This window comes from Polyergus mexicanus, unplaced genomic scaffold (assembly GCF_030449975.1).
Source record: "Polyergus mexicanus isolate NDT 795.1 unplaced genomic scaffold, iyPolMexi1.0 SCAF_27, whole genome shotgun sequence".
Lineage (NCBI taxonomy): Eukaryota > Metazoa > Arthropoda > Insecta > Hymenoptera > Formicidae > Polyergus > Polyergus mexicanus.
This window is the reverse complement of record NW_027223347.1, coordinates 1,942,871-1,958,320: the sequence shown is the minus strand read 5'-3', so window position 1 is coordinate 1,958,320 and position 15,450 is coordinate 1,942,871. Positions and strand designations below refer to the sequence as shown.

Genomic DNA, 15,450 nt, shown 5'->3' with positions numbered 1-15,450 from the left:
TTAACATTGAAATACATTTCGAAACTCGTATGACTACAAGTATATTGTACATATATCGTTATGTACGAATTCTCGGCATGTGTGCCTTGTTGTTTTAGAAATACTTAACAAGACTCTCTTGATTCTTAAATACCGCTTATACTTACCGCTTATACTTAGCACACTTTGTAATGTGATTCTTAGAGTTTCTTCCGTAGCGCCAGCGCATTCTAGAAAGAGACCGTCTTCAAAGTTATAGCAAGGACAGCCCGGAATTGTCTCCGATGGCGGACATTCGGCTATCTGAGCTAAGGCTTTAAATGTAACAAAATTCTGTATTAACAAAATTTGAAGGACCATTCTCGCGATCCACTGATTTACAGCGCGAGAATGATCTCTCCGTCGTTGCGGATCTCGCGTCATCGTATCGTCACATCCGTAATCTCGTTTCCCGCCTGACAGATTGCAAGGAGCTTCCTGAAATTAAATAAAATTACGAAAAAAATGAAATAAGCGAATTTGCAATATTACATTCAATATATGTAGCTCGATAAAGTTTTTTCTAACACTTTTGCTATCTAATAATGCAATCACAATATATTCTATAAATTGCAAACTTGTAAAACAAAATTAAGTTTACTAAAGCATTGTAATTTTTTTATTTTCATCGTGTATTATAGGAGGTTTTTTTAGTTTACCTTATAAGAAAACTGTATCAGTAATTTTTTCTCGTTTATTTTATACATGTTACGAATTTCGCTCTCCTCTTAAATTGATCAAGATTATATTTTTTATCGGTTACAGTTATTTCATTTTTATAGTCATATAAAATAATAAATTACAGCATTATAGCTTTCGTTAAAAATTTTCCTATTTCGTTGACAAATATTTACGGCTGCCTTTGCCATGAGAGATTCTTGTCTGAATAAATTCACGAGTAAAGTTAAACTTCGTCTACTAGGCACTATGCAGCGCATGTTGAAGCATGTTTACGAAAAAGTACGGCCAACCTCTCAGAATAGTGCGAATAGCTTCCTTGAATAACAAAGAGTCCACGTCTGGCTAAGACGGAGTTGCATACGAATACACGAGGACATAAAATTTATTATTTGACTCTAGTATAAGAAAAAATTATTTGGAGTTTCACGAGACACAATTTTTTCGATAGCAAAGAAAGTTTCTCTCTGTTTTATTAGAACAATTTTTATATAATATTTTCATATAATATGTTTCTGTACCTTATAATACCTGCATCTTATAATACATAAAAGCCTCATAGCAGAAAAAATCTCTAGCCTGTACAATTGCTAATAACGCATCTAACACGATGAACTTATATATGCACAAGTACGATGTTTTTAATTGGAAACTATCCATCACAAGAGAATATTATTGAAGTAGTCATCGGTGGCAATGCCATTTATCAATCATACTAACAAATTCTTATCTCGACATTCCGTTTTCATATGCTTCACGAATTGTCACCTGCGAAGCGCGTTTCCTCAGTATAATAATATTTTTTGCTCGATAAATATGAAGTTTAGATTTCCTAGCATTTAAGAGAAAATATATAAAAATTACACAACTGTATTCTTATTGTAAAAATATTATATAATAAATACGGGGCTTCTTATAGCTTTAGATATGATATATATACATATATGTCATGCAGAAAAAGCAAACGTATACAAAGTTCTTTACGCGTAATCGAGCGGCGGCGATAGTCGGTTAAAAAATCTGTATCACAAAGACGTCTAAGACCGAATCGATTTTTCACAGTACCAAGCCGCGATATCGCGCCATTCACGCTCAACTGAATCGACGAATGCCTCCTCTTCCTTCTGACCCCGGAGAATCGCGGCATGAGAAGCCTCGATAGCGGCACATCATTCTCATCTACACTTACATTTACGCTTCCGTAGAGCGACGATATCGTATACCGCCTTTACGATCGGGCGATAAAACACACAGTAACGTTTCACGAGACGCGAACGAGCCAAAGGCTTTGAATTCGAATCCAGCAAGGCGCGGGTGCGTGCCTTCCCGGAGAGCACTCGAAGGAAATCCTTGAAAGGATCTTTCACGAAATACGATTAACGAACTCTCAAAAGAACTTGACGCGCGAATTAGACCGATCGCGCCTTATATAATCCAGTTATGTACAACCTAAATCCGCTGGAAAATATCGTAGAAATTTCTTTTATCAACTCGGTATTCATTTTAACGGGGATATTTTCAGTTTCTTCATAGAATTTTTTTCTTGGCAAATAAAACACGTTGAAACATTAAAATGATACAAGCAAACAAATAGCAATTCCGTTACACGCATAAAAGTATGCACATTAACGCGTAAAGGCATTGTGACAGCAAGGTAAATGAATCTCCGACTTGGAGGGTAAATCGTATCGGGTCCCTTCTCTGTTTGCTATTGAGCGAAGGAGTCAACGTACTCCGATTATTTCGCAGCGAGCGATTAAGGGCGGATTCACTTGGAATTCAAGAAACGTTTTCAATTTAAACATTAATCTTTGTAGAGAGAAATGCCAGTTCAGCATTATATCGAAATCCCAAAGCTATCTTTCTCCTTAAGTATTTCGATCGAGCGACTGGGCAAACTTGGCGCGCCCGATATATGTATATATTCGGTTCTTCTATTCGCTCTACTGATCTCGAGGAATATGTTGTTCGTAGAACATACGCCGCATTCCTGGCACGATCGCCATAAATGCTCCGTGCACCAGGAATCTGGTGTACGATGCGCCATTAGTAAACTAAGATATCGCGATTACGTGAAGCTCTTCAATTTGGATTATTGGCACCTGGTATTGATAGAATTAAGCCGCGACGACAAATGGATTAGCGGACGATCAATTTTAGCAACGATGAATGGCACTTGACACGTAACGGCATTTATAGAGATGAATGTTCAGTGCTCTGTCATTGTTATTATCCATAAGACTGAGATATAATTGATGCAAGATTCCAATTATATATAATTATTGATATTTGTCTTTATTTCGCACACGTATATTCTTATATCGATATTTTAAAAATATTTTATCTTGCTAAGACAATAGAAAGAAATTTTTTCTTTATCTCGTATGTTCGACTTAATTATCGATTAGCATCTTTGAAGATTTTATTGAAAGATATCAATGTGCGCGAAGAAAGAGTTTGTCTAGTCGGATGAGAGGTTCAAAGCCCGCTCTTCTATGAAATCGACGCCATAGAGAATTATAACTTGTGAAAAGAAGAAAGTAGTTGAGAATCTAGTGGAAAATGCGCTTTACGAGACATACATCGTTTCGATCCAAGAGTGTACGGTTATATACGTACTTCTCGAGAGTGTACTCAGTGCTTCATGCAACACCACCGGTAATAAAGCGCGAAAACGTTTCTCCGCCGTGTTTTAACGCGATGAAAACAGTCGGCGCGCACTTCCGGGGAAAAACGAAACGTGTCTCTTTCAGCGCGTCCATTTCCTCGTCAGAACCTCTCGTCTTTCTCGAAAGAAATTTCAGCAATGGAATTAAAAGCTTTACGCGTACTAAAAACGTCTCTCTTTCTCGTCTCTTCCTGATTTCTTTTGTTAAATTATTTATTTGCCACTCTGTCACGTTTGACAGAGAATGACACGAATGAACATTTTTCGATAAACATATAAATGCATTGATATATTATATATTCGTATATATTCGGATGTACGAGATACAGAATATAAATGTTTGAAAAATAATTTTTTTAAATAATTTTGTTAAAGATTCTCAACTCACATAAAAACTTTGTGAAATATTATATCCGCTATATATATATAAAAAAAAAATCACGATAACAACATAGTTATTTATATTTTTACTTTTGAAGCAACTAAACTTTTTTATTATATAAATATTTCTTCCACAAATATAAATTCTAAATTTAAAATTTTCATAATTATAATTTTTTGTTAAAGAGGATATTGTTCACAAATGATATTATATATCGTAATAATCTAAAATTTTGCATGTAATTTACAATGTTTGAATAATTCATCCCGTCGCCATGCTGCCATTTGTCAAGCACAGTCTCAACAGTTTCTGAATTTCGTAATTTACATCAAATCGATTTAGGAACAACAACACGTTGTAATTTCGAAACTACTGTTTTCACAAGATAATGGTGTCTTGCTTTCCTAGTAGCCAGGCATTTATATAACACGACTTGTGAACTTCATGGTTCAATTAACAGTCGCTCTTTTCGATACACCGCCGTGTCAACAACATGTATGCGCATGCATATTAATTACTTGACGAAGAGCTTTGATATCCTGTAGTTAGACTATATGATCAATTACTGTGAGGCTTGCTCTCATTAGTAATATGCTGATGTAATATAACTACTAGAATAAACTTTGAATAAGCAAATCATTACATTAATTTGCATATATACGTATATATAAATTGATTCCAAATTTATTTAGTTTATTCCAAATAATTTACACATTTTATAATTTATTTAATAAGTTTTAGATATTCGAGCAATGTGCCGCGTCGCGATATTAATTCCAATGTTTATGATTCTCTGTTTCTACGTCATTTAAGGCAGGGGATGATTAATTTTCTGCATACTCCGGCAGCGTCAGTCGAAACTGAATTCAGCACTGTTCTTACAGCTTATAACGGCTATTGTATCGCGCTTCCCGTCGTAAACTGCGCATAATTTCAAGAATACGCCACTATGGTTGCCATATATAAAACCACGGTATACGATATGTAGATAGGCAGTATCGTAAAACCGGTGCACTGGTACTCGCGATACGCTTCTTTTCCTCGCGAAGCCTGTGACTGCGCCTTGAAAGATTACCTATCCCTTCCTGCAGTAGTTTCCCCTATGTACGGCAAGACTTATCCGGAACGCCACGCGGTATTTTGTGCACTCGCGAAACTTGTTCGCCACGTATTACATTTGGCGGTTAAATGTATCGTGAATTCAGTTCGTTTATCAAAGCGTTCGAAACGATTTGATTGTAAATCGTGCGCGCAAAATTCTGTTTGGAGGATCGTCTGTTATGTAACTATTGTATATGCGCGTGTACGTAGACACATACGAGCGTTTCTCATTTTCTTAATATCGAAATTGGAGATTAAATAAAATGTATTGGACAAAAGTAATATAACGCGTGAAAGAACACGGAACGACAATGGAAAATAATAAAATTAATGAACGATATCGGAAATATATTATCTGACGGATAAATTCATTAGAAAGACTACATCGCGACAATTGCTTATCCGATCGGAATTGTGATAGAAATCTATATAATAGTGCGTAGGCACGAATAGCGCTTTACACGGAGTATTAAGGTCAGACGGGCACGTTTGCTGGGACAATAACAACCCTCGTTAAGTTTGATTAGCACTAACACAATCATTCTGGCAGTTAAATTCACTATGTATACGTCATTAGATTTGCCTTAATTGCAATCATGTTTTCATTGTAGCGCAATTATGATTTAATTTTCCCCAGTATTAACTTTTAACGTCGTCCTTCGATTAATTAATTTCCATTTCGTCGTTCAATTGCATCTTTTTTACTACAATATTCATCTTTTATCAATTAAATCTCCATATAATATAAGCGTATATTGTTTACTATAATATTTCTAAAAAAAAACAAAAACAAAAAAAAACACCCGCATATAAAGAATTATTTAAAAATAAATAAATTCAGAAAATTTAATAAAAACTTGAAATCTATTGTAGCATAAATAATCAAGGGAGACGTGCAATCAGTACGATTGCTAAAATCGCGTATGTAAAAAAGATTTATTTTTATTGCCAAAAGTAAAAATCCAAATAAAATCGAAAAGATATGAGTAATGTTGTTACAGTGAAAAAAACCAAGTATCGATATATGCAAAATTTACCGTTAGCTACATAATTTTCTATGAAATAATTTTTTTAAAAAAGAGAGCAGAAGAACGAGAAAGAGAGAAAGAAAATTTTCTTAGAATGGCTTCAATTTTATATTTTCTTGTTCATAATGATACTGAATTTATACCGATAATAGAGTGACTCTTTATTCAAGTATGTTTTCTTTGTGCGTGATGAATGATAAGGGCAGTATTGCCTCAGGAATATTATATAGAATATCTTTTCAGTCACTGTAGCAAAAAACTTGTTCGTATCTCAATATATTTTACATACTTTATATATCACACACATATTTATTATGGGAAATATTATCTTGAAATAAATTTGACTACGAGGAAAAGCAATCACACATATACACGTACATAAATTTAATCTAACATTATTTTCTTTATCTACATCATTTATACGTTTATAAATAAATCCCAATCAATAAATCACTAACAATTAAAAATTTCAATTGGCGTTTATAAGAATTTATCAATAAATCCTACTAAAAATAATCGCGTAATTAATGTCAGATTAAAAATGAATTTAAAGGAATAAATATGAGAATATATATATATATATATATATATATTGTATATCTGTCTGAATCACTCGTCGGATGAATACAGTTTAAAATAAAGAAACTATTTATTTGAAGCGCACATCACATTTATTTTGTCAGACGGACTTTCTTTAAAATGGTTGATCTCCCTGCAGGATCTCTTTCGCTCACAGAATCCGACTGCTTGCGGATATTGCTTCTCCGTGCATCGCCTTTTAACCGGTTTACCTTGTTCCTTCGCGAGAGGAAAGCAACGCCGGGTTTGCTAGCATCGAAGAAGCTACCAATTTCCGCAGCGCCTATCCTCTTTCTAAGATTTTCACTTCGAGAATCTCTGTTAGAAGTGGCTGCGAAGAATCTCTGAAACTGCTCGGTTAAGTGAATTCGAGGTGTCCTGGATTCGGATTACCACCTTCCAATTTTGCCGTCTTCGATAGTTAACGGGGGCACGAATTCGCTTTAGATCTAGGACCGCGACCGTCCCGAGATTTGCGTGATTCGAGAAAGGCAGAGTCTATCTAACTTTGCATTATCAGCCAAGCTTACGCGGTTTGATCTTGAAAAGAAGCTCGCGCATTCGCGGAGGATCCCTTCTAGGGCTTCCCTTCTGCCGGTACACTCGATCGCTCTAGAATCGAAAGCACTTATTCTTTCATGAATAATTTGTGTTTTGAGATAATGGAATCCCGCCAAGTGCTTTGCGCATAAAATGCTCTATTTTAATAGAATATTTTGTAATATTGCTTTTCGTGATTTTATAGTGTATTATGTAGTCGAATTTGCCATAAATGTTTTATCGTATTTTTTTATTATCCTATCACAACACGAAAACTAATCAGATTATTCTAACTATTTGATATATATATATATATATATATATATATATATATATGCATTGATTATACACATGAAAATAACGTGTATATATTTATCATTATTATAAATAAATTGCATTAATTTCAGTTATTAGACAAATTACTATAATCATTAGTGTAATACTTATGTTAAGGATTAGCGTCAATTAATATAGTTGGGACAAACTTTAGAAGTTTAGACGCGGCTTTCAAGTTGAACATCGCCGAGGCAACGTCTTACGTTACATATTCACATCGTAGGCGTAGCTTTAAACAAGTTCTGATCTGCTCGCTCCGAAATTATGCGAAAATGTGTTACGATGTTCTGCTCATGATTCAGTATATAAATTCACACATTATACGAGGCGACGTTAAATTTTGACGATCTTTGTTAGGGATTGATTATTTATTGTCTACAAATATATTTCAAAAATGTGAGAGAGTGTGATAATATACGTTTGTTTTTAATCATGCGTGCGAATAAAAATGTCCGCTAAAACAATATATGATAGTTGACTTATTTTTTTGATACGGAAAGATAAAAGTCATTGCACGAAACTTGGCTCGAAGAGATTCCTGCCGGTCGAATTAATCGAGACGAGAATATGTTTCTCTTGTTTCTTCTACCCGAGAACGCGGCATTCGTCTGGAATACTTCGATTTGAATATTTCAAGCATCAATAGCAAGGGCCGAGAAGTTTTCAGCGTATCTGACATACCATGAATTATTTTCGGCATCGTTGAGTCTATTGAAATAATCTAAATTCGAATTTACATAACTGGAATATTTATCAAATTTCATTTTGCGCAAATATATTGTGATAACTGATCGTAATAAATAATTGCAATGATTGTAATGATTGTAATTCTTGTACATTTCGTCTACAAAATTTCGTATACTTATTGTACAGAAATTAATTTTTTTCACATTTTTTTATGGCAAGATTCGTTTATGCCATCGTCTCTCTATCTCTCTTTCTCTCTTTTTACGATTGCACATCAGTAATAGAACTAGTTCTGACCGAAAATATATAAGTTTTGCGCGTAACAGAAGAGAAAGCCATTCGATATCCGTTCAGTTTGACAGAGTCAACGTTAAGAGACGTAGCCGTTCGGCGGTAAATCGATTCTGCGATCGCGTCGAATAGCAAGTATGTTCGTTATATCACATGAGCTCGGTATGTCGATGTGTCGTAACTCCTGGACAGAGACGATCAGTTCTTGCGGAAACAAATGTGAGATATTCCAGCGAGAAGCGAGGGCCTCGATCAACGAAACTGCTACGTCTCGGGCATTCGATGCGCGGCAAAGAGGAGAGCACGGGACGGACAGGAGAGGACGAGCAGGATGGCGAAGACCCTGGGTCCTCTCTCCTCAGGATTTCGCGAGTATTGGCACATACGTAATCTCCTTTCGGCCTCGTTTCCGGAAATCGCTGATCTTCCAGGGAGCATTCCTTCCTACGTTCCGGTCGCCTAACCCGGCGACGGGGATCCTTACGTGGAATAGTTTCGCGACGCTCCGGCGAGATAGCTCCCGAAAATTTACTGCCTTCGTCGTACGTGCAGTAACTTAGGGGAAGGTCTGAGAGGACACATTCACAGGGGAAACGTGGAAGTGGAAGCGGGGAAACATACTCCCCGTCGCGTCGATTTAAAGTTGAAGAGTCCTCTCTCGATTCCAGGGCGATGACTCTTCCCGGAATTCCAGGCGAGGTGTCGTTTCTCTTTATCGTATCCATCCGTAGATATAAATGCGTGTCTTGTAGTTTACACGTGTAAATGTAAAAACAAGCACAAGCATCGGCTTGTCATATATTTTACGGGAATATGTTCTAAGCTTGCTTCGGTGCTGCTTCAGAGAAAGATCAAAAATATCTCAAAAATTTTAAATAATGATTATTCTGATATATGTCAGATTCTATCTTTATTCTATTCGCGACAGTGATTGATTATTCGCAATTTTTCATTTATTTGTGCGCTTTGCTATCACTTTTGGTAATATTTTTTTTTATTTTTAATAAGAAAATAATCATAAAAGAGACGGAGTAAAACGAAACATGCAAATTATAAAGAATTCGAAAACTATAGAACAAAATATTTATATTAATTTTCCATAACTGATAATGACATCGTCCATTCACAAATGTAATGATCTCTCGTACAATTGCCCGATTAATAAATTTTCCAAGGATTTTTCAAAAGCATAAAAAGTGGGCTGACCTGTGGATTTATCCCGTGTAAGCTTCCAAAAGCTTCATCCGACGTAACACCGATAACTTGCGCGCTACAGGATGAATCTATCACGATACGTGCGTGCCCGTACATACTTTCGCGCTAGCGAAAATCGCTAGCGAGGTGAGAGTGATTCCTAGAGATCGATGAACGGAAGTAGCAGACTGCACCTCTCTAACTGCCGATCGAACGGTATCTAGAGCCTCGGGCAAAGCGAGGTTACTCGAGCAAGATTACGCCCGAATGACTATCGGCTTGTGATAAATTCTCGCCAGTTTAAAGGATGCCGTAATGGATTCGGGTTATATATCTTCCCGGATCCGGATTCTCTGAGACCGGGAAAGAGAGCAAAGTGCCGTGTGCGCGAGTAGAACGAATCGCCGTAACGTAACGTAGCGTATCGTGTCATGTTAGACGATTCTCGATTTCGCATATTTCGCGGTACGCGAAACCAGGCGAAATTTTTGCGACATCCGCTCGAGAGCGAAATTCGCTCGGGCGCGCCGTTCGATTATCGCTAGTTTAAAAGTGTTCTTTTGCAGAGAACTTTTCAAAATCTCGTTCCCCGCGGAGTTGAAAGGGTCGATAGTGTTAAATGGAACGTATCACAGCTCTTTTCGTTATTACACGGAGTTAGCGAGAGTTACGTCATAATGTGTAGAGAAAAATACTTTGCAGAATGTATATTTTAAACTTTATCACCATATAAAAGAGATATAAAAAATATAAAATTATAAAATTATATGTATTTGTAATATTATGCAATGCTGCACGTTAATGAAATTGTAAGAGATTCACGCGTAAATGAAAATTTGTGCAGCGACTCTAATTTATAAATATACATTTTTATATGAAAAATATTTTCATGATGTACAATTTAGTTTTTCCGGTAAAACTGATAAGATATATCTCTTTTAAAACCATCAAGGATATTACTTTATAATATTGAATTTGTTATCGCTCTGCCATCATATATATATATATAATCTTTATCAGATCTTTTAATCTGTCAGATTTCGAACGTAAAGTCGTTAGACGTTCGACAATTAAGCTCTCGACAAAAATGATGTAACTCGTGCTTGCTTAATTGCATCCGCTCATTATGTGAGAAATGATTCACGATTGCGGGCAAAATCAATCGACGGTCTCTCATTAAAATAGTGCTCGTATTACAATCGCAATTATCACGGCCGAAAACCAAGAGGTTTATCGAGTCTTCATTCACGGCTGCCTAGATCGGGTTCGTCCCAGAATCACTCTCTTTCAAGTCTTTTCCTTTATCCTTGCGAAAAGACAAAAAAATTCTCGCGGATGGCTTAAAGTACGACATAGTACAAAGAAATCGAAGCCGTTCAGCATTTTAGAAGAAAATATCGTTTGGAAGATACAAGTGGACTTCGTCGAGAAACCATCGCCATCAAGAGCAGATAAAAAAGTAGAGAAACCTTACGGAGGTAGACGATGAATATGGTATAAAATATACAATTAAAAGCATACAATATCGAAAATCGCATATTCTCGAAAGCACGTTTATCGCCAATCTTTTTTTTTAGCGAAAATTTGACCATCGCTTCACACGTGCCGCTTTATAACGCAAATACGTTTCGTGGTATATTCGATCTAAGTAATCTCTTTGAAAGTCCTCGAATAGGTATCTGCCGACATGCTTATACATATAGTCGATGAGACGTGATATGCACGATGCGCGAGACGTGGTTATGGAAATATTATTTTAATTAACACACCGCACATCGCGCGCATATTCCTTCCTTCTTTCGCGCCGGGTGCTCGTCCCACTTTGTCGCGTTCCTCGGTTATGATCCATTGGTCGTAACTCCGCCTCGGACTGGCGGATTTAAGGGATTTCACGCATCGTCGGATATCAAGCCCGTATAATATTATTATCGACGTCGTTATAATTAAAACGCGAAGAAATTAACTTTGGCTCGTTCATCATCGCCGCCAGTTTCACTCTTTGCACTTTTCTCCTTGATCCTCTTCCCCTTCATTCAGCCTTTCTTTTTCTTTCCACTTTGCTATATTCTTTGCTTCCTTTCGCTTCGCTTTCTGGCATTTCTATCCGGCGTTCGACTTTAGTGAGCCTCCGCGAACTCTCTGGGACTCTTTAATTTCTTTTGCTCTCGAGTTTTACGTGCGCTTATTTCCACTCTTTCCAGCAGTTTTATCTGTGCGAATTAACACTTCATTTTGATATTAGCCGCGAAGATTCTCAATGATCGTAATGAAAAATTGAACGAGAGATCTGTAAGAAATGATGGGAGGAATTGTTGGGCGTGAATAAACGTTGGAGACACGCACGCAGATCGATTTTTCCGCGCGAGAAGGGAGATAGAGGTAGTTCTTGAAAAAAGTACCAAAGGATGTGAAGGAGAGAGTAAGAGGAAGAGAAAGAAAAAGTCTGTATTATGCTTGTGTATATGCGAGGGAAAGAAAGGAGGGTTGACACGTCGATAAACGAGGTAAAATAGAGAACCCGGTGCAATCTTTCGATTTACTGCGACTGAGTGATTCCATTGAAGCAGCACAGGTGCCGACGATGGATCGAGTGGGGGCAGTAACGCCGAGAGTGAAATAATTTTCATGACGCGAATAAATTTGGACCCCATGGGACGATATGGGCATTCATTTACATCTCCCGAATGCAGCGAAAGCGCGAATTTGCTCCCGCACGCCGCATCGAATTGCCTCGTAATTTTTTTTTTTCCTGGCAACCACGCGCGTACAAATAAAACCAATTGTAGGATGAAGTTGAGATAAATCGTAATTCATAGTGAAAGTTGAGCAAAACTCTCGTAAATCACAGCTCTTATCGCGTAATGAGAAAAAATTCTTAGAGATATGAAATATTATTAAAGTAATACACTTTCGAGAATCAGGGCAACCCTATGTTGTATATTATATTTTTATCGATTATCCTATATGCAATTTAGAAAGTTGTTAAATATTTTATTTTTAGTATTATCTAATTTTATTTTCACGCGTCAGTATAACTGTCAAAATATATCAGACTTTTGCAGATATATTATTTATATCTAGAGAAAATATAGAGATTTATAAAATTTCGTTGTATCAATAATATTGCTTAATATTCAGCATCGTTACGTATTATATAATACTTAAAAATAATTAGCTAGTTGGATACATGTAAACTCTCAGCGCACTTGTGATTGGCACAAAAGCCGAACGTAGACTAATAAAGTTGATTAACAGAGAGATTATCAAAAAGCTGGGGTTGCCTTTGTGATGACCAAGAGGAGAGCATTTCATGAATAAATGATGCAATTACTACAAAACATTGTTCGCGATTATTTTACGAGCTGTTGTGCGCGCAGTATATTACACGATTCCATTTTACCCCTTTCCATCCTCACTCTCTGGTAATTTAAATTTCGATAAAAATGATATTATTACATTTCATAATCGAGCTCGCGAAATACAGCCATATTTTGGCTTTGCCCATTTGCCTGTAATATCGTTGGACAATGATCAGGTACTCGTTCATGCGTGTACAAAATTGAGAGATCAAGGCGTGAATATCGTTACATCGGCCGTGAATTTATTCATGAAAGTATCCTTGTTTCGACACTAATACCCCTATCGCGTTGAATCCTTCGTTCCTCAAAAAGGAACAAAGGATAATTGCATATAAAAAGCCGCGATGGTTAATTTCACCTTTTCCGAGTTCTCGTTAATGTTAAATTGCCGATCCATTGCTTTTTAGTCCTTTAGTCTTTATTAGCGATGAAAGGGCTTTAACAATTGTACGTATACACAAGTAGCTTGAAATAACTAATACTAATAACAAATAATTGTAAAAACTGGCTTTCAAAAATAAATCTCGTATTTCTCGAATTAAATGAAGACAGAGATGCCTTGAGTTAATATTATTATACGACAAGTATTAATATTTTGTTAAAGCAGAGAATTTATTCTCTCGGCAGTAAACAAAGAATAAATTTTATTTTATAATATTTGCATGCTTAAAATTAAATTCCTGGAGATCTTTAGATTTTTAATCTTACTTATATAAAGTGAAATTTACTATTATTTTAATACCTTTGTTAGCAAAAATCTGCTTTAAATTTGTCAAGAATTTATAAGTAAAAGAAACTACGGGAAATCTGCAATATTCTGCATAAGAGTGCAAACTGTGGATTATTCAACACGGTCGTACCACAGTCGCTCGAGCGGAAACTGTGCAACTACCTTGCAAATGATAACAGCTTCACGTCCGATCTCATCTCGCGAAACTTGTACATCGCGGTTTACTTTTCCCTTAGCTTGCGTAAAGTTTTCGCTTTATTTCAGCGCGATCCGCAAGTTTCCGTATTATTATTATTTTTTTTTCGTTCTTCACATCAAATCGAACTCTTGCGCGCACAAATTGAAGATATCGTGCGTCAATCTCATTTATTAATATAAGATAAATATGTTAAAATAATCGCACAAATGTATAAACGTGCCAATTTATATACACAAAATAATTACGTACACAAACTGTATTACACGATTGTCGATAATTTAATACTTTGCTGTTGTTAATTTAATAACAGCGTTAATATGATGAAACTCCAAATGCGAATATTATCGATTCAATTTTCAATTAAGACCACGTTATATTTTCTATGTATATTCTTAGATTTTAATATACCGATCGCATTAATTTCCCTATTTGCTCATCATTTCTGTAAATTTTTAATCGATCGAATATATTTTTGAACTTGTTATGGTTAAAAAAAATAATCACTGACTTTATGCCAATATATATATATATATATATATATATATATATATATATATATATATATATATATATATTCTATCTTGACAATTTAAATAAAAGTAGATAGATTTAAATGAGATATTGATAAACAAATGGTTAAAATCAATGTCTACTTGACGTGAAAAGTGAGGAAACCGAGTCTCGTTGTTTGAAATAAAAACCTACTTCAGCTCGCTCAATGGGCACGTCATTTGTCAACGACGCGACAACGACGCTTTCGTTACAGAACGCCATGCGGCGGGAGCTCGTACCGAAATTACATCGTCTCGTAAGTGACGAGCCGCGCGTTTCTAACGCCTCGCAGGTTCGACGTCCCGTATGTCCACACTGATGTATTGCAATTTGCAACACACGTGTCGAGATCGTGTCAGCGTACAACAATAGATACATCAGGCACGGTGACGACTCGCCGTCCGGAAGCCGTATGCAGCCGCCGGCTGTGACGAAGCTCCAATGGTCCCGAACCATCGAATTGACATCTCGAGGGATCGGTAAATCAATCGCGGTCGCATTAATAAGGACGCGCGGATGCGCACGCTAGGCTATTCTCCTATCTTACCCTTACCACCAGTTTAGATCCGGCAATAGATAAGGATTGCGTGCAATCACGTTTGCGTGTTTGGCTCAATCGTACGATTGTTGCGCTTTGCACTTGTTAAGATTAATTAACCTTTTACAATTGCGTACAAGATCCCCCCTGTATAGCGCGTGTCGTTGCCCTCAAACTTGCGAGAAATGAAGAGCTCTTGGCCTTTGTCAAGGATACGTCGCGATAATACGGCTTCCCTCTCTTTAAAGCGCACGTTTATCAGCCGATCAATCCTTCGTTTATACGATATCGCGTTATCGAAAGAGATAAAGAAGATCGTAAATACACTTTTAAGCGGAACATTACATTAAATAAACACACACATACACACATAGAAGAGCGAGTAGAAAAGTTTCAGTCGTTTTGAGAGCGTGGGCGCCATTGAAATTCAATGAACATCAAAACCAAGTAACGTGCTACTTCGTTATGTCACAGTTACGCTCTAACGTGACGTTTGCCCGGGTCGAACCCTGTGGGGTTCCCCGGTTTACGACGCGCGGTATCATTTATGTCGGTACCAATCTACGTTGC

General features: G+C 36.5%; 1 protein-coding gene across 10 annotated transcripts in view; it reads right to left on the bottom strand.

The window, feature by feature from the left end:
* Positions 1-15,450, bottom strand: part of LOC138943576 (protein artichoke) — a 327,808-nt gene that overhangs the window by 7,399 nt on the left and 304,959 nt on the right. For all 10 annotated transcript variants that reach the window (XM_070314512.1, XM_070314511.1, XM_070314509.1 and 7 more), the window contains one exon: positions 147-456. In XM_070314512.1, coding sequence (XP_070170613.1) covers positions 147-456 — 310 coding nt within the window. The remainder of the gene's footprint in view (positions 1-146; positions 457-15,450) is intronic.